At 36.2% G+C, this 19,786-nt stretch overlaps 1 protein-coding gene across 1 annotated transcript in view; it reads left to right on the top strand.

Moving 5' to 3' along the window:
- The window catches only part of DSG1 (desmoglein 1), a 44,376-nt gene that overhangs the window by 10,692 nt on the left and 13,898 nt on the right, over positions 1-19,786 (top strand). Inside the window, exons 4-10 of the mRNA XM_027525623.1 lie at positions 381-536; positions 2,618-2,762; positions 5,577-5,743; positions 10,856-10,990; positions 11,590-11,775; positions 14,486-14,745; positions 17,520-17,659. Of these exons, the coding sequence (XP_027381424.1) occupies positions 381-536; positions 2,618-2,762; positions 5,577-5,743; positions 10,856-10,990; positions 11,590-11,775; positions 14,486-14,745; positions 17,520-17,659 (1,189 nt within the window). The remainder of the gene's footprint in view (positions 1-380; positions 537-2,617; positions 2,763-5,576; positions 5,744-10,855; positions 10,991-11,589; positions 11,776-14,485; positions 14,746-17,519; positions 17,660-19,786) is intronic.

Here is a 19,786-nt window from a genome sequence, read left to right as displayed (position 1 = left end):
AGAAACTCCTTAAGAGGGTAAGGAGTTCCCTACTGGCTTCAATATTAGCACAGACATTAAAAATAATATGATCCATTTTAACTGTTGAATGAGTGAATGCATGAATGATAACTACACAGATTTAGATTTATGAGAGTGATAGTTTACTTTTTTCTTATTTGGTAGAAACTAAAACTGAATTTCTTCTATTACATTGTCATTTACTGCTGAAAATACTAGAGCTGTAATTATTCCACTTATCTAGGAAAATAATTCCTATTTCCAACATTTCTCAAAAGATAACAGGATAACTCACATTCAACAATTTTCAAGAAAGACAGTTATTAAATTGTACTTTTGATTTCCTCTCTGTAATATTTTCACCTGCGCTCTCTTTGCAGATTCACTCAGATTGCGCTGCAAACCAGCAAGTTACATACCGCATCTCTGGAGTAGGAATCGATCAGCCACCTTATGGAATCTTTGTTATTAATCAAAAAACTGGTGAAATTAATATAACATCCATAGTTGATCGAGAGGTCACCCCTTTTTTCATTGTAAGTGCATGAATATGTATGTTCAGGCCTATATTACTTTTGAAATATCTTAAGTTCAGATCATATTTATTTGATTTCAAGAGTCTCAATATTGGGCATTTTTGGTTGTCTCTTATTTCATGAGCATCCAATGCCCTGACAGAAACAGAAGATTGAGAGACAGAGGAGTGTTTGCTTAACAGCCTTAGCAAAAGCGCTAACCTCTCGTCAGCTCCCGTGTCAAGCTAGATGTTTGTCAAGAAGGGCAAGTGCCTAACTTACTTCTTTATCTTTAATTCAGTTGAGAATATCAGTTCCTCTTAACTCCAATGCCAAATGATGATTTCTGGAACTCCAGATGGAGCCTTTCCTGAGTGAACGTACTTGATGATAAATTCATATTGCTCGACTCCCCTGAGCTCAGAATGTGCCTTGGAGAAACTTTAACTCACTTTTAATGAATTTCACTCTATTCTTTACAGTCGCTGTGACAAAACTTCAAACTCTCAACCTCATTTCCACTTTATGCAGCTGACCTGATGACCCGCTTCATTAAAAAGTCCCATAATTAATTCTCTCTCCTCCAGTTCAGAAATGTTCTGAATTAAATCCAAAAAAAGGATCGATTTTCTGCTTTTTCCCAATGACTTATCACAAGAGCTAGCTATTTTCCCATAATTACCTGTCCAAGAACCTTAATCAATCTACTTTGTTTTTTCATCACTCTTCTGACTGCTCCATTGGCTGCTAATCAATTTCCATCTATCACTAGAGTCAACACTTGTTAATATTTGAAAAACAAAAATAGCGAAATTTTAATATCTTTCTTTGATCTTGTAACTTCTCCAATTCAAACCCTATAATTTCCCAAAATGTCTTCAAATAGTAATCTATGCTTGCAGGTTTTCACTCGTACTGCTTGTCTGTATGCCTCAAACTACTTTAATTCCTTAGTTTTCTATTCCATATCGGTATTCCTGCCTTGTTCCCACAATGTTTCCCTGAAAATTCTAAATCAACATGCCAGCCTATTAGCTTCTCTTGAAACACATGCATTTTTATATGAAATACAGTAAGTTCCCTGGGTTTCCCACATAGCGCTAGTGGTAAAGAACCACCTGCCACTGCAGGAGATGTGAGAGAGGCAGATTCGATCCCTGGGTCAGGAAGATCCCCTGGAGGAGGGCATGGCAACCCAACTTCAGTATTCTTGCCTGGATAATCCCATGGACAGAGGAGCCCAGTGGGCTATAGTCCATAGGGTCACAAAGAGTTGGACACAACTGAAGTGACTGAGCATGCACACATGCACAGTAAGTTCCCTACATACCAACGAGTTTCGTTCTGGGAGTGCATTAAGTCCTGCAAAGTTAGCCTAGGTACCCAACTAATACAATTGGCTATACAGTACTGTACTGGAATAGATTTATAATACATTTGCATCTTTGAAAGTTTGCAACTTGAAGGTTCATATGTAGGGGACTTACTGTATATCACATAGGCAAAATAGTACACATAACACTCATGTAACACCCAATAAGTGAAGCTGGTGTGCTGCAGTCCATGGGGTCGCAAAGAGTCGGACATGACTGAACGAATGAACAACAAAAACAAATAATAATATAAACACCCACATAGCTACCACTTAGCCCATGAATGCTATATTTCTTTGAAGCCCCTGTGTGACTCTCCTTTGTCATATTCTCAAACCCCATAACCCCTATTCCTAATTCCAAGCAATGAGTTTTTGCCACTTCACTTCCTTCCTCACATGAATCCTTTTTCTTGGAACACCCTGTCAATTGTCTGCTTCACCTGTTGAAATTTTCTTTGAAGATCTCTCAATCATTACATCCTCCCATGAAGTCATAGCTATTTTGTTCTTCCTTTATATAACTTATCATGTGACCTTTTCTCGAATGGGATTTTGACTTTGTGTTTGCCTCCCCTTGTAAGTACTGCTTATGCCTACCTTTGAGTTGGAAATCATATGTCTCACTGTTCTTTTAGTTTCCCACAATACCTAAGCATAATGCTCAGAGAAAGCGAGAACTCAATAATTATGGGTTGCATCATGTAATTATTCCTCTTTTCTCTCCTAGATCTATTGCCGGGCTCTGAATTCACTGGGCCAAGATTTAGAGAAACCTCTTGAGCTTAGAGTCAGGGTTTTGGATATAAATGACAACCCTCCAGTATTTTCTATGTCTACTTTTGTAGGAGAAATAGAAGAAAATTCTAATGCAAGTAAGTAGTCTACTTTATTAAGTAAACAAGACTATTGGGTTTCCAGATCATTCTTAACAGTCAGGCATCTAGAGGTTAAACTCTGTCAAGATACTACATCACAAATGTGAAAGATAAGTTTGGAGAAGCATGTAGAACAGGAAGGCATGAGGAAGGTTCCATAATGGCTTTCCCTTCAACCATGGAAGCAGCTCCAACTGTCATACACAAGAAGCAACGCTAAAGAAATGGGAGGAACTTGCTCACACACCACCTCTGTAGTAGATTCCTAAGGAAAAATCCCAAAAGTATTTTGCACAGTGATGACAGAGGCACTGGGAAGAGAATTTAGCCTCCCAGCCTGACTACTTTGAGGGCTTCTGTGGTGGCTCAAACGGAAAAGAATCTGCCTGCAATGCAGGAGACCTGGGTTCAACCCCAGGGTAGGGAAGATCCCCTGGAGAAGGGAATGGCTACCCATTCCAGTATTCTTGGCTGGAAAATTCCATAGACAGAGGAGCCTAGCAGGCTACAGTTCATGGGGTTGCAAAGAGTCAGATATGACTGAGTGACTAACACACACACACACACTGACTACTTAAAGGGGAATCTCATCCACTTCTATTCATGTTGGTTTTTAAAAAAATTTTAACTACTTTAACTCACAGAAATCACCTCTAGACAATCTATTTGGTGTTCATAATCTTCAAGAGCTTTTTTTGACAGCAAAGAAATACAAAACGCCTACAATGCGGGAGACCGGGGTTTGATCCCTGGGTTGGGAAGATCCCCTGGGGAAGGGAAGGGCTCCCCACTCCAGTATTCTTGCCTGGAGAATTTCATGGACAGAGGAGCCTATAGTCCATGGGGTCGCAAAGAGTCAGACATGACTAACTTTCACTAAATACAAAACAAGCATTTCCCCCTTCATATATATGATTTAATAAATATACGTTTCATTTGCTTTTTATTCAAATCACTGGTTTTATGTATTTGAAATGTATTTTAAATCTAATCCTGTTTGGTCCTCCATGTGGATTTAAAGGTGACCATCTCAAGGGATGCCAGTGGAAGGGCACCAGAAAATCTAGAAACTAGATCCAGTATTTACTCTCAAGAGCTTTCACAATCTAAACGTGGAATTACTTCCTTGTGGATTACTGTTAAAGCAATATTTTAACTGCCAAATATTCAATCACTTGTGCAGATAGTGTATTAACTGCTTAGCTTACCACTGAAGATTTCCTAAATATATCTAAAAACAGAAGAGATACTGTCTCATTTAAATTCAAAACTTAAACTTACCATAGTACTTTTAATTTTTAAGCAGTATGCTGCTGCTGCTGCTAAGTCGCTTTAGTTGTGTCCAACACTGTGCGACCCCAGACACGGCAGCCCACCAGGCTCCCCCGTCCCTGGGATTCTCCAGGCAAGAACACTGGAGTGGGTTGCCATTTCCTTCTCCAATGCATGAAAGCAAAAAGCGAAAGTGAAGTCATTCATTCGAGTCCGACCCTCAGCGACCCCATGGACTGCAGCCCACCAGGCTCCTCTGTCCATAGGATTTTCCAGGCAGGAGTACTGGAGAGGGGTGCCACTGCCTTCTCCTTTAAGCAGTATAATTTCTTGTAAACTCAAATAATTCTTACATTTTAATTTTTATTTGTTAAAATATTATACCTATATTTTAAACTTTTAAAAATACTACTATAAGAAGGTTTGCTATAAAAATTTCACGAAATGTGAGTAAAAATGAAATAAAATGCATTCTTTGCTCTCCTTTGTACTATTCTTCAGAGGCAAATAGAATCACTAGTTACTTAGGTACATACTTTCTATAATCATGTAAATATATATAAACATATTTCCAAAGAAGAAACAAATGTGACCATATTTTACATACTAATCTACAGTGTGAATTTTTAAATATATTTTGAACACATTTTCATATTAGGAAATACAAGTTTCATCATTTAAGAGTTTCATGAGATTTTATTGTATGAATGCACCATAATTAATGAAATAATTGCCTCTGAAAACACTTCAAAATGCTGAAATAAATACACACAGAGATTGAGAAAGAGAGAGAGACAGGCAGGAGCTGATAGTTTATGTCTAAAGACAAGGCCAATTGTGCTTGAAACAGAGTTGAGTATAGAAAAGTCTAGTTTATGAACGCTTGCAGCTTTTCACATTCTCCAGCATCCTTCATCAAAACTACCAATAAGATTACTGGACAAGGTGAAGAACAGGTGCAGAATGTAATTACATATGCATCTCTTTAAACCTGCTAGATACCTTGCACTTTCCTAGAGACCACGCAAAATAGAATAATAAAATATATTTATTGAATGTGTATTATTCAGTAGGAACTTCACATAATTTTATTTCATATAACTATTTCTTTCATGAACTCAGTGAGGACAATCCAATTGCATCCCCATTTATAGATGTGGAAACTGAGGCCAAGATCACATAGCTAGAAAGTGCTGTAGTTGGGAGAGTTGGTCTGTCCTTATATCACATTGTTTCACCATACAAGCCTTTAAAAAATAATTATACTAGAATAAGAAATGTAAAAGCAGAAGAAAATATTTCCTTGTTTTTTAAATACCAGTAATGTCTAAAGTTCCTGGCAAAATGTGATCTTTTCATCAAGACAAAGGTATAGAAAAGGAGCTAAGATATTGATATGTTGAAAAAATAGAAAGGGGAAATGGTGGAGTTCCCATTACATGGACTAACTAACCATAACACTTTTTCGGGAAAGCAGTATACTATATTACAACAAAAATGCAAATTGTCCATTTGCAATCAATTTTTCTTGATTTCTAGATACACTGGTGATGGTACTCAATGCTACTGATGCAGATGAACCAAATAATTTGAACTCAAAAATAGCCTTCAAGATCATAAGACAAGAACCTTCAGATTCACCGATGTTTATTATCAACAGATACACTGGAGAAATTCGAACAATGAATAATTTTCTAGACAGAGAGGTATTTTTTTTTTCTTTTCAGTGGGTTGTAGTCTCAATGGAACTGATTCTAAAAGCAAGAGTTCTAAGAAAAAGAAATGAAAAAGAAAACAATAGTTTAAAATTTTGATTATATAACCTTTTCACATAATGGGAACAACATAAGAAATATCTGTGAGATGAAGAAAATAATTCCTCAAATAGATTTTATACTTATTTCTCATTTAATTTACTGAATTCGTCTCAACTTGAAAACTACATTCTAAAAGTACACCTACACAAGGCAGATGTAAAAGCTCTATTTTTTCTAAGTATGTTCTACAGTGAAATAAATTTAAGAAACAATTGCTGTAATGTCCCCCATCTTGGTGAGTCACAATGCAGGTGAACACAATAGAAGCCCCAAGAATTTTTACAGATTAAGAAACTTGCTTATCTTTCTTTTTTGTTTTGTTTGCTTATCTTTCTTTAATCCAGCCTATCATAGGCTCATTTGACAAGAGAACTCTTTTTTCCCTTTTCTCTTCCTATATCTCACATACTGACAGCCCACTGATTACTTTGGGAAATGACTCATAGAATCAGAATAATGGAGAGGAATTTAGTAACATCCAGACCAGTCTATTCACTTACAAATTAAAAAATAATTACTGATTGTTACCAAATTAGAATCAGCATCACATGGTTTCTATAATACCATGTGGTCCCTTGATTTAATTTTAAAATAGCAACTTTTCATTATTTTTTTAATATTGATAGAATATAACTGATGTGCATAATTTCAGGGTTATAAATAAGGAAATTTTATTTTGTACTTGATATTTAATTAAATATTAAGTACTATAGCTATTTTAAAATGACCATCTCCCTGCTAATAATTCAGGATTTAGGATAAATCAGATTATTTTAGTGCTCTATAATAACCCAAATGCCATCAGTTTCCAGGTTATCACTGTGTCCTTTATTACTTGTTTGAAAATTACCATCAGAAGAAATTGACTATTTAGCTGTTTTTTCCCTCTCAAACTTTCTTAAGGAGCCCAGTGGGATACCTTTAACATGAAAAGAGTTGTAATGGTGAAGAACTCTAAACAATAAAGGAACTGTGCAGTCACTGGCAAGCCACTAGAGCACATATAATAAATTATTTTACTATAATTTTAGTCTATATTGGAGTATAGTTAATTAACAATGTTGCATTTGTTTTAGCAACATTTGTACAGCAAAGTGATTCAGCTATACACATACATGTATCTATTCTTTTTCAAATTCTTTCCCATTTAAATTGCTACATGATATTGAGCAGAGTTCCCTGTGCTACAAAATGGGTCCTTGTTGGTTATCTATTTTAAATATAGGAGTTTGTACAAGTCAATCCAAGACTCACAATCTATCCTTCCCCAACCTACCCTTCCTTCCTGGTAACCACAAGTTTGTTCTCTAAGTCTGTGAGCCTGTTTTGCCTTTGTAAATATGTTCATTTGCATCATTTTTTTTTTTTTTAGATTCCACATATAAGCAATATCATATGAATATCATATGATATTTGTCTTTCTCTGTCTGACTTACTTCACTTAGTATGATCATCTCCAATTTCATCCATGTTGCTGAAAAGGCATTATTTCTTTCTTTTTAATGGCTGAGTAATATTCCATTGTACGTATGTACCACATCTTTTTTACCCATTCATTTGTCAATGGACATTTAGGTTGCTTCCATGTCTTGGTCATTGTAAACAGCACTGCAATGAACACTGGGGTGCATGCATCCTTTCAAACCATGTTTTTCTCCAGATACATGCCCAGGAGTGGGAATGCTGATTATACAGCAGCTCTATTTTTAGTTCTTAAGGAACTTCCATATTTTTTTCATAGTGACTGCAGCAATTTACATTCCCAGCAACAATGTAGGAGGGTTCCCTTTTCTCTATACCCTCTCCAGCATTTACTGTGTGTAGATTTTTTGATGATAGCCATTCTGGCTGGTGTGAGGTAATATCTCAATGTAATTTTGATTTGCATCTTTCTAATTTTTAGTGATGCTAAGCATCTTTTCATGTACTTTTGGCCATCTGATGTCTTCCTTGAATATATGTCTACTTAGATCTTCTGCCCATTTTTTGATTGGGTTGTTTGTTTTTTCATATATAGAGCTACATGGGCTGTTTGTAAATTTTGGAAACTAATCCCTTGTTGATCAAATCATTTTCTCCCAGTCTCTGAGTTGTCTTTTCATTTTGTTTATGGTTTCCTTAGCTGTGCAAAAGCTTTTGAATTTATTTAGGTTTCACTTGTGTATTTTTTTTTTTTATGGAAGGATAATTGCTTTACAGAATTTTGTCGTTTTCTGTCAAACTTCAATATGAATCAGCCATAGGTATACATATATCCCCTCCCTTTTGAACCTCCCTCCCATCTCCTTCCCCATCCCACCCCTCTAGGTTGATGACAGAGCCTCTGTTTGAGTTTCCTGAGCCATACAGTAAATTCCTGTTGGCTATCTATTTTACATATGGTAATGTAAGTTTCCACATTACTCTTTTCATACATCTCACCTTCTCCTCCCCTCTCCCCGCGTCCGTAAGTCTGTTCTCTATGTCTGTTTCTCCATTGCTGTCCTGTTATTTTTGTTTTTATTTCCATTACTATATGAGATGGCTCAGAAAAAAATATTGCTGAAATTTATATGAAAGACTGTTCTGCCTATGTTTTCTTCTAAAAGTTTTATAATATCCAGTCTTACATTTAAATAATCTATTTTGTGTATGATGTTATTTTTGTGTATGATGTTAAAGAATGTTCTAGTTTCATTTTTTACATGTAGCTGTTCAGTTTTCTCAGCACTGAACACCTCTTAATATTGAAGAGACTGTCTTTCCTCCATTGTAAAGTCTTGCTTCTTTTGTTGTAGATTAACTGATCATAGGCACATGGATTTACTTCTGGGTTTCTATCTGGTTCCATTGATCTATGTTTCTATTTTTGTATCAGTTACATACTGTTTTGATGACTGTACCTTTGTAGTATGGTCTGAAGTCAGGGAGTCTAATTTTCCTAGCCCCAGTTTTGTCAAGAGAGCATTGGCTTTTCAGGATCTTTTGTGTCTCCATACAACTTTTAAGATTTTTTGTTCTTGTTTTGTGAAAAACACCATTGGTGATTTCGTAGGAATTGCATTGAATTTGTAGATTCCCTTGGGTAGTGCAGTCATTTTGACAATACTGATTCTTCCAATTCAGGAACATGGTATATTCTTCCATCTGTTTGTGTCATCTTTGATTTCTTTCATCAGCACCTTATAGTTTTCAGAGTACAGGTCTTTTGTCTCCTTAGGTAGGTTTATCCCCAGGTATTTTATTCTTTTTGATGTGATGAGAAATAAAATTATTTAATTTCTCTCTCTGAGCCTTCATTGTGAGAGTATAGATTTCATTGTGAGAGCAACAGATTTCTGTGTATTAATTTTGTATGCTGCAACTTTACCAAATACATTGATGAGCTCTAGCTTTCTGGTGGCATCTTTGGGATTTTCTATATATAGTATCATGTCATCTGCAAATAGTGACAGTTTTACTTTTTCTTCCCCAATTTGGATTCAGTTTATTTCATTTTCTCTGATTGTTGTGGCTAGGACTTCCAAAACTATGCTGAGTAAAGGTGGCAAGAGTAGATATCCTTGTCTTGTTCCTTTGTTCCTGATCTTAGAGGAAATATTTTCTAGCTTTTCACCACTGAGTAGGATTTTAGTTGTAGTTTTATCATATTTGGCCTTTATTATGTTGAGGTATGTTCCTTCTATGCTCACTTTATGAAGAGTTTTATCATAAATGGGTGTTGAATTTTGTCAAAAGCTTTTCTTTTGATGATGATGACAATGAAGATGATCATATGTTTTTATTCTTCAATTTGTTGATGTGAAGTATCACACTAATTGATTTGCAGGTACTGAAAAATCTTTGCATCCCTGGGATAAATCCCTCTTGATCATGGGGTATAATCCTCTTAATGTATTGTTGGATTTGGATTGCTAGTATTTTGTTGAGGATTTTCATGTCCATTTTCATCAGTGATATGGGCCTATAATTTTCTTTTTTGTGGTATCTTTGTCTGGTTTTTGTAAGAGGGTGATGGTGGCCTCATAGAATAAGTTTGGGAATATTCCTTCCCCTGCAATTTTTTGGAATAGTTTCAAAAGAATAGGTGTTAACTCTTCTCTAAATGTTTGATAGAATTCACTGGCAAAGCCATCTGATCCTAGACTTTTATTTGTTGGGAGTTTTAAAATCACAGTTTCAATTTTAGTACTTGTGACTAGTCTGTTTATATTTTCTGTTCCTTTCTGGTTCAGTCTTGGGAGATTGTACCTTTCTAAGAACTTGTCCATTTATTCCAGGTTGTCCATTTTTTGGTGTACAGTTGCTTGTAGTACTTTCTCATGATTTCTGTGGTATCCATTGTTACTTCACTTTTTTTCATATCTAATCTTATTAATTTGAGGCCTCTCCCTTTTTTTCAGAGCAGATATTCTTAACCTGGGATTTGTGGAGAGCCCTCAAGACATCTCTAACTATGAATCCTCTAAAAGTATATGAACTTTGAGTGAGGATGCACACATACATATATCTAGAAAAGGCTTCATGGCTTTTATCAGCTTCTAAAAATTTAAGCACCATCAAATAGAATCAAGAAAACAGATCATCAGTAACTGTACTGCCACATCCTGGCACTCCCCAGAAATGCAAACATTTGCTATCTCTTTATTCTACTTGCACATTCAGGGGCTAATAATTTAGGTACAGAATTTTCATTCTATAAATTCCTGGTAAACAATCTCTCCCCTCCTGACAATTTTGGTCCGCTTCGTCCTTTATATTATTTTTCAGCATATAATAAGGAATGAGGGCTTTTAAATATTTTATCTTCTTTTAAATAATGCTGTATAGACATTGTTGGGAATAGAAGTGGCAACTTCATATAAATTGATGTGAGATTTGTGAATTTTCAACATTCTGTGTTACCTCTATCTTCATCATAGATTTATGCAAATGTTGAGCCAACATTTTAAAAGATCTTTGTACAGGACAAAATAAGAACTGTCTACATCAACTGTGATATTGTTTGTTGTGTCTTTTTAGCAATATGGCCAGTACTCTCTAGCTGTAAGAGGCTCAGACCGAGATGGTGGGGCAGATGGTATGTCAGCAGAGTGTGAATGCAACATTAAAATCCTCGATGTCAATGATAACATTCCATACATGGAACTGCCAACAGTAAGTAATAGTCCTTGAATTTTTTTTAAGTATTTATTTATTTGGCTGCACCTGGTCTTAGTTGCAGCATGTGGGATCTAATTCCCTGACCATGGATTGAACCTGGGCCCCCTGCATTAGAAGCTTTCAGTCTTAGCCACTGGACCAACAGGGAAGTCCGAGAGTTTGGGGGGTGTGTGTGTGTGTGTGTGTGTGTGTGTGTGTGGCACCATACAGCATGTGGGATCTTAGCTCCCCAGCCAAGGATCAAACCCCTACCCTCTGCACTGGAAGACGGAGTCTCAGCCACTGGACCACCAGCAAAGTCCAGTCCTTGAATTTAATAACTTTAGTTTCCTTACCTTCTAAAATTTGTTCTAACAATTCTTTTTACAGATGTAGTTATTTTTAAGTCATAAGACAAAGGTACACACATATTTCATCTCGTGTTTGTTTATATAATACATATGAAAAAAACCCTTATTTGAACAATGAAAAGTCAGACCACAAACATGGATCCCCTTTCTATATCATGAATAACTATAAACATTCTATATAAAACTAGTATAATTCTCTTTCTCACATAGTTTGTGCTAAAATATTTTTACTTCTTGTTTCAGCAATCCATAAGCATTGAAGAAAATTCTCTGAATTCAAATTTGCTCCAGATTAGAGTAATAGATTTGGATGAGGAGTTCTCAGCTAACTGGATGGCAGTCATTTTCTTCATCTCCGGAAATGAGGGGAATTGGTTTGAAATAGAAATGAATGAAAGAACAAATGTGGGAACTTTAAAGGTGGTTAAGGTATGGTACCCTATTATATTATATCCTATCCAATAGTTTGTTTTCTTAGCTTTTTTTCAAAGTGGTAATCTTAAAATGATGTTGACACTTCACAAACTTGAATGGGTAAAATAAAAATTACTGTGTTTTAGGGTTATATATGATATAGAGCCTTTTATAGAGAGTTTTTCTGCTTATATCATTTCATAAAAATAGGCACTGAAGTTTTTACTTGGAACTCTTTCCTATCAATACAGTATTCCCTCATGGATCATATAAAGGGAAAGCATTTTTAAACATGAATCTTGTTTTATGCTTGCAACGATAATTGATTAATCCTTTCAGTTTGAAGAATTTTATTTTTAAGCAGATTCAACATTGCCTAAAAAAAGGTATCCCTGTCAATACTATACATCAATTATTATTCACTAACAATATTCATCAAATGAATTAAAAGTTGTTAGTTTATCAGAGTTTTTTTACAAAATTAAAATTAGACTACAGTCCATGGAATTCTCCGGGCCAGAATACTGGAGTGGGTAGCCATGCCCTCCTTCCTTCAGGGGATCTTCCCAACCCATGGATGGAACCCATATCTCCCACATTGTGGGTGGATTCTTTACCAGCCTAGACACCAGCGAAGCCCAAGATTACTGGAGTGGGTAGCCTATCCCTTCTCCAACAGATCTTTCCAACCCAGGAATCAAACCAGGGTCTCCTGCATTGCAGGCAGATTCTTTACCAGCTGAGCTACAAGGGAAGCCCACTGTAATTGTAGGATTATCAAATTCTCATCTCACATTGGCTGCTGACCCAGGCTTATTACAGACATACATACACTAAAGATTTGGTCCAGATCATCCCAGTCAACAGAGTTCTTCTGTGTCTCCACTACATTATTTATCCACCAATTTAACTGCAGTAGAATTTTCTCTGAGATTCAATGAGGAAAAATGTCTGACTCCTAGACAGTCGACAGTGAAAGTTTCACCCTCTGCTGTTAGACTTGTCAGTCAATTTTTTAAAATCTGCAATAGCTGTGCATGAATTGTATCTGATGAATGCAACACGTATTCCTCATGGTAAAATGCAATCCTCTTTCAACTATTTCCTTCCTTCAAAATTGCCCTGGGAAATGAACTCCTGAGGAATTGTGTCCCTATAGGAATGTGTGATCATTTGTCTCATGTCTTCATAAAGGTCACCATACCTAGAGCTTCCATTCACTTAGTCATTGCACACATGCCTTAGTTTATTCTCTATAGTATCCCTGCAAATTAGATTCTATGCCCACATTACAAATAAATATACTGAGGTTCAGAGAGAGTTTGTAACCTGCTCAGTTCTCATCTCTAGTAAGTGGGACAACTGATATTCAAACCTCGGCTTCTCTAGCTATTAAGTTTACATTCTTTTTTCCACTATCCTATCTAGAATTCCATGCTGGGAAAACTGAGTCCTAATCTATTACACCCCAAACTATGATGTTACTTTAGAAAATTGATTTATCTATCTGGCCTCAATATCTCTATCTGTAAAATGGGATTAATGTTGATTTTTCTCCCAGATGTGTGTGACATCATGTATCAATTTTTTGTTAGGATTATATGCATGTAATAAGTGCATAGAGCTTCCCTGGTAGCTCAGTCAGTAAAGAATTTGTCTGCAGTGCAGGAGACTCACGTTCGATCCCTAGGTCAGGTAGATCCCCCTGGAGAAGGAAATGGCAATCTACTCCAGTATTTTTGCCTGGAAAATCCTATGGACAGAGGAGCCTGGTGGGCTACCTTCCATGGGGTTGCAAGAGTTGAACATGACTTAGTGACTGCTGCTGCTGCTGCTACTGCTAAGTCGCTTCAGTTGTGTCCAACTCTGTGCGACCCCATAGACGGCAGCCTACCAAGCTCCCCCGTCCGCCACAATAAGTGCATATGATGTGTATATACACATAATTTTATAACCATTCTTGGAGTTGCAAATAGAGATAATATTAGAGCAAAGACTGAAAATTTTAGCTAACTGGAGCGCTCAATGTGTGAATTGATGGTCATCTAATCTACTCTTGTGAAAATTTAGAAAAATGTAGTTGGTATTTACGTGCATACTGCATAGTTGTGGATTATATGAGTAGTGGATTTTGACATCATCTTTCATAATGAAAATGACTATAATTTTATAATGTAAAATGAATTTTTTCCTGGATATATTGAATAAACTATGGATTTCATTATTTACATATTATATTCTATTATTTGATTTATTGAAAGAAATCACATATACAAAATAAAATTTCTTGTAAATAGTTCTTTATGGATAAAATCAAATGATTGAGACTAGATATATTTGGCCCATTCTTTGTAATAAATAGGGCTATTTTCTGAGAAACGTGAAATGATAGCAACTAACATAAGCTGTCTTTGCACTACAAAATCAATGGATTTGACCATCTGTATTATTTAAAATTTTTTAATTTGGTGGACAGTTAGAACTCACACATTTTTAACTTTTTCAACAAAGGATCTAAGACTACTGGATTTTTTTTCTTACTGTATTTTCATGTGTTTGTATTGAATTGAACATAAAGTAAAAATAGATTGTGTATTTATATGTATTTATATTTTATTAAAGAAAAAGATATAAGAATTTCTTTTGCCTCTAATCAAAGAATTTCTCTTTCCTCTAGAATGCTTTTTCTCCTTCTATTAAAACCATTTCACTCTGTATTTTCTAGCCCCTAGATTTTGAAGCTATGAATAATCTGCAACTTAGTCTTGGTGTTAGAAATAAAGCTGAATTTCATCAATCAATTATGTCTCAATATAAACTCACAGCAACTGCAATCTCTGTGACCGTGTTAAACGTAGTTGAAGGCTCAGTGTTCCGTCCAGGTTCAAAGACATTTGTAGTAAATAGTAATATGGGACAAAACTATAAAATAGGAGAGTATGTAGCTTGGGATCTCGACGCAAATCGGCCTTCAACAACTGTTAGGTAAGATTGATTTTTTCCACCTAATTTTCACCACATATTGAACTGTATCTGAATTAAAATAGTTTTCACTATTTCTGAAATTCAATCATATAACATACAAACTGGTGAACTGTTACTTAATTTAGAGTGTTTAAGAAAGTATAAAAATCTGTGAAAAATGTAAGATGGAAAGTGTGAAGGTTTAAAATGTGAAAATAATTGTATCTTGAAAGTTTGACACTCCTGTGTTTATATATTTTATTGATCAGTTAGCTGATTTCCACATATCATGGTATTCCCCTTGGAAGATTTGATGGATTGATTTTCCCATTGCAAATCCACCCATTGAAATCAATTAGATTTAGCTAACTCATATCAGTTACTTTCTTACTTTAATTAGCACTTAATATTGGTCAACAATAACCTTAATATGAATAGGTTGGTTACATTAAGGAAAAGGTCATGCTTTGTAGTTTTTTTTAAACTCTACATATCCAAATGTTTCTACTTGATCATGAAAAATCACTGTATTATATGTACACATGTATTTTGAAAAGTTCCTGTAGTCAAGAACAATGAGGGGGTGGAAAGACCTCACAAATGAGTTTTAAAAGTTTTTGCTCTGTAGTCAACTCACTCCATACGAGTATTATAGCTCTTAACACACTGTGCCATTACTTTTTTTTTTTTTTTAATGTTATTGGAATATAGTTGCTTAAGGCTTCCCAGGTGGCTCAGTGGTAAAGAATCCAGTTGCCAATGCAGGAGAAGCAAGAGATGTGGGTTCGATCCTTGGGTCGGGAAGATCCCCTGGAGGAGGGCATGGCAACCCATATTCTTGCCCCAGTGGAGAATTCCATGGACAGAGGAGCCTGGTAGGCTTCAGTCCATGGGGTCATAAAGAGCTGGACACGACTGAGCGATTGAGCAGGAGCTGGAGCATGTTGCTTTCATGTTAGCTTCTACTATACAGCAAAGTGATTCAGCTAAACATATACATATATCCCTTCATTTCTGGTTTCCTCCTCACAGGTCACCACAGACTACTGCCTAGAGTTCCCTGAGCTATACAGTAGCTTCTCATTAGTTACCTATTTTATACATGGTATCAATAGAGTATATATGCCAGTTCCAATCTCCTAATTCATCACACCCCTCCTTCCACCTTGGTATCCATACATCTGTTGTCTATATCTGTCTCTATTTCTGCTTTATAAATAAGGTCATCTACACGAATTGTCTTCAGATTCCACATACAGGCATTACTATCTACGGTCTTTGCACCACCATTGCTGATAAGCTCTCTTGTACTCCACAGATGTGAGTTCACTGAGGGAAGACCACACCCTTACCTCTGACTCCTTTCCAAGTTCTGTTCCCCACGATTAGCACAATGCCCGACACAGAGAGTTCTCTGACCAATGTATGTCTAACAAACATATAAATGGAAGGAAAACTTCAAAGTCAAGGATGAGGAGAGGAAGAGAATAGAGAATAGGATAGAGGTGCAAGACAAGGATGGAGTTTGGAATCCACAAGAAATCCTGTAAATGCACTGTGTATATGGGGAGGGGTTGGAAATAGGAAAGGGATGAAAGCCAAGGTCTGAAGAAATAACTTCTTTGGTAAGAGAAAAGTTTAGAGTTAGCAGCAGTCCAGGAAGTCCCAGTATCTGGGTTGTCCAGGACAGTTCTGATGCTACCAAAATCAAATGAAAATGAGGCTGCAAGTATCAAGGGATTATTCAGACATCCAAGTGGGTGTAATAGACATTCCATCACAAGTGGTTGCTTAATTCTTTTTCTTAAATTTAAATCTCCCTCCATTTCTGAATGTCCTCAGACAAAGTTTCTAATGATTGAAAATTATATCCAGGGGTTACATCTACTGGCAGGAAACATGTTTTAAAATCAAAACCATCACCTCACACCAGTTAGAATGGCCATCATCAAAAAATCTACAAACAATAAATGCTAGAGAGGGTATAGAGAGAAGGGAACCCTCCTACATTCCCTCCTGTTGGTGGGAATGTAAACTGATACAGCCATGATGGAGAACAGTATGGAGATTTCTTTTTTTAAAAATCTAGGAATAAAGCTACCATTTGACCCAGCAATCCCACTACTGGGCACATACCCTGAAAAAACCATAATTCAAAAAGACACATGTACCCTAACATTCACTGCAGCACCATTTACAATAACTAGGGCATAGAAGATGTCCACTGACAGACGAATGGATAAAATGTGATACACATATACAATGGAATATTACTCAGCTATAAAAAGGAATGACTGAGTCAGTTCTAGTGAGGTGGATGAACCTAGAGCTTATTATACAGAGTGAAGTCAGAAAGGGAAAAACAAATATTGTATAGTAATGCAAATCTATGGAATCTAGAAAAATGGTACTGATGAGCCTATCTGCAGGCAGGAGTAGAGATACAGACATAGAAAACAGACTTGTGGTCACAGCAGGGGAAGGAGAGGGTGGGACGAATTGAGAGAGAAGCATTGAAACATACGCATTACCATATGTAAAACAGATAGCTAGTGGGAGGTTGCTGTATAACACAGGGAGCTCTGGGAAAGCCTAGAGGGGTGGGATGGGATGTGGGGGGTGGAAGGGAAGTCTAAGAGGGAAGGAACACATGTATACTTAGGGCTGATTCACGTTGGATGGCAGCAGAAACCAACACAACATTGTAAAGCAATTATCCTTAAAAAAAAATCAAAATCAATCTCTCTCTCTCTACATAACTAACATTAATTTGTACCACTGTCTTTCAAAAACAGATACGTAATGGGAAGAAATCCAACTGACTTGCTCGCTATTGACTCAAAAACAGCCATAATTACTTTGAGAAATAAAGTTACTATGGAACAATACAAAATACTTGGGGGGAAATACCAAGGAACAATTCTATCTATAGATGGTAAGAAATCAACTTCTTTTTTTCCCTTCTCATGGAATTTATGTATACAGTTATATCATATATACATGGAATTTGTATATACATTCAGAAACTAAAATTTTAATTATTGTATTTTGAAGTACCCTTTTTCCAACAAAAATTATCATACTGGGCATTATAGAATCAAATCCTGAATGATACAAGATACATTATAATTTATGGTTAGGACCGTGAGCTTTGGAATGAAACTGGATTGGTATACTGTACTATCACTTACTAGCTACAGATTTTAGAGAAGTTATTTAACCCACTTATCCCTCAGATTTTTCTTCCATAAAGTGGGACAGTAACATTATGGATTTAGAAGTACTTACGGAGTTATTAAGTGCTTCCCTGGTGGCTCAGACAGTAAAGAATCTGCCTGCAATGTGGGAGACCTGGGTTCAATCCCAGGGTGGGGAAGATCCCCTGGAGAAGGGCATGGCAACCCACTCCAGTACTCTTGCCAGGAGAATTCCATGGACAGAGGAGCCCAGTGAGCTATACAGTCCATGGGGTTGCAAAGAGTCAGACATGACTGAGCAACTAACACTTTCACTTTCAAGGAGTTATTGCAGTAAAGCACTAGACAAGTGCTGACTTTCAGTAAATGTTAGTTCCTATTAATGTTGGTAATTGAAAATTTTTAATGATACTGTAAAATTATTTTCAAATAGACACAAAGCTAAGCTAGCTTAACTTTATATGATCCTTAGTTAATGTACAACTTCATGTAAACAATTTGGAATTAGCAAGTTTATTACTTTTCAAGACCAACAGCTTTAAAGTAGGTTAGATCACTAGGAGGAAAGTTCCTCAAAGCTAATTCTAAGCAATATTTGCTGCTTCAGCTTCTCTTTCTTCTTCTGTCTCTTTCTTCTCTTTTTCTTTCAATTGTCTTAAAATGGGATTGACAATTTCCACTTGCTTCACAGATTAAAAAGAAATAAAGGAGCATTTCTTTAAAAGCATTCATTAATTCAGAATTTTTACCAAATTATGCTGGTCTTTTCCACAATCAGTCAAAATAAATGTAGGTTTTATAACGTGTATTACAAATAGAAATGTTTATTCCATCCACAGATAAAGCTTATTTCAGCGCTGAAATTGTCTTAAGCAATTGCTAGTTTACTCCTTTTCTTACACCCAACATCAAGCTTAACTGGACACATGAAGGAGAAATTGAAACTTAAGCTTACTAAAACTGTAGGTTTATGGCAAGTAGGGAACATTACCTTTGTCATTAAAAAATACAGTTTTCTGGGATAAACATTGGATCTGATGATAATAATAAAAATAACAAAAACAGTAACAATAGAATTGTTGTACTCTGATACAACAATAACAATAGAATCAGCTTAGCTTGACTGAAATGACATGGACTTTGACTTCAGATAGATTAGGATGCGGGCTTCTCAGGCGGTGCAGTGGTCAAGAATCTGCTTGCCAACGCAGGAGACTCAAGAGATGTGGGTTCAATCGCTGGGTCAGGAAGACCCCCTGGAGTAGACAGTGGCAACCTGCTCCAGAATTCTTGCCTAGAAAATTCCATGGACAGAGCCTGGTGGGCTACAGTCCATGGGGTTGCGAAGAATCAGACACAACTAGGCATAACACATGCACACATACACACAGACTAGGGTGTAAGCCTATCTCTAGTACCGGCTTTCAGGAATACCTTTATTCATTTACTCAGAAACTATGTATTGAATTCTAACCAAACGTTAGCCATTGTGCCAGATTCTAGAATGACAATGATGAACAAAGTCTGACAACAAAACTTACACCTATAAAATAGAGATAATACAGCTCATGGGGTTGCAAGAGTCTGACACAACTTAGCAACTGAACAACAATAATAGTAACTTGCTGAAACCAACAGCAAGTGTGGAGCCATTAAGCTGAAACAAATCACAAATATCTCTCCTCTCATGTTTAGCCAACAAAGACAATAATTTACCGAAACTTCGAAGGACAAGAAGAAAGCAAATTTGGAATATCTGATAGTGAAACAAAAGTTCTTCACTTATTTAATAATGAAAATCCGCCCCCCACCTCCAATGGTGCCAAATTCTCCCTCCTATGAGTTGTTTGAACTGACAGTTGTGA

This window comes from Bos indicus x Bos taurus, chromosome 24 (assembly GCF_003369695.1).
Source record: "Bos indicus x Bos taurus breed Angus x Brahman F1 hybrid chromosome 24, Bos_hybrid_MaternalHap_v2.0, whole genome shotgun sequence".
NCBI lineage: Eukaryota > Metazoa > Chordata > Mammalia > Artiodactyla > Bovidae > Bos > Bos indicus x Bos taurus.
Note: the sequence above shows the minus strand (reverse complement) of the source record. Positions and strands in the feature narration are given on the sequence as shown.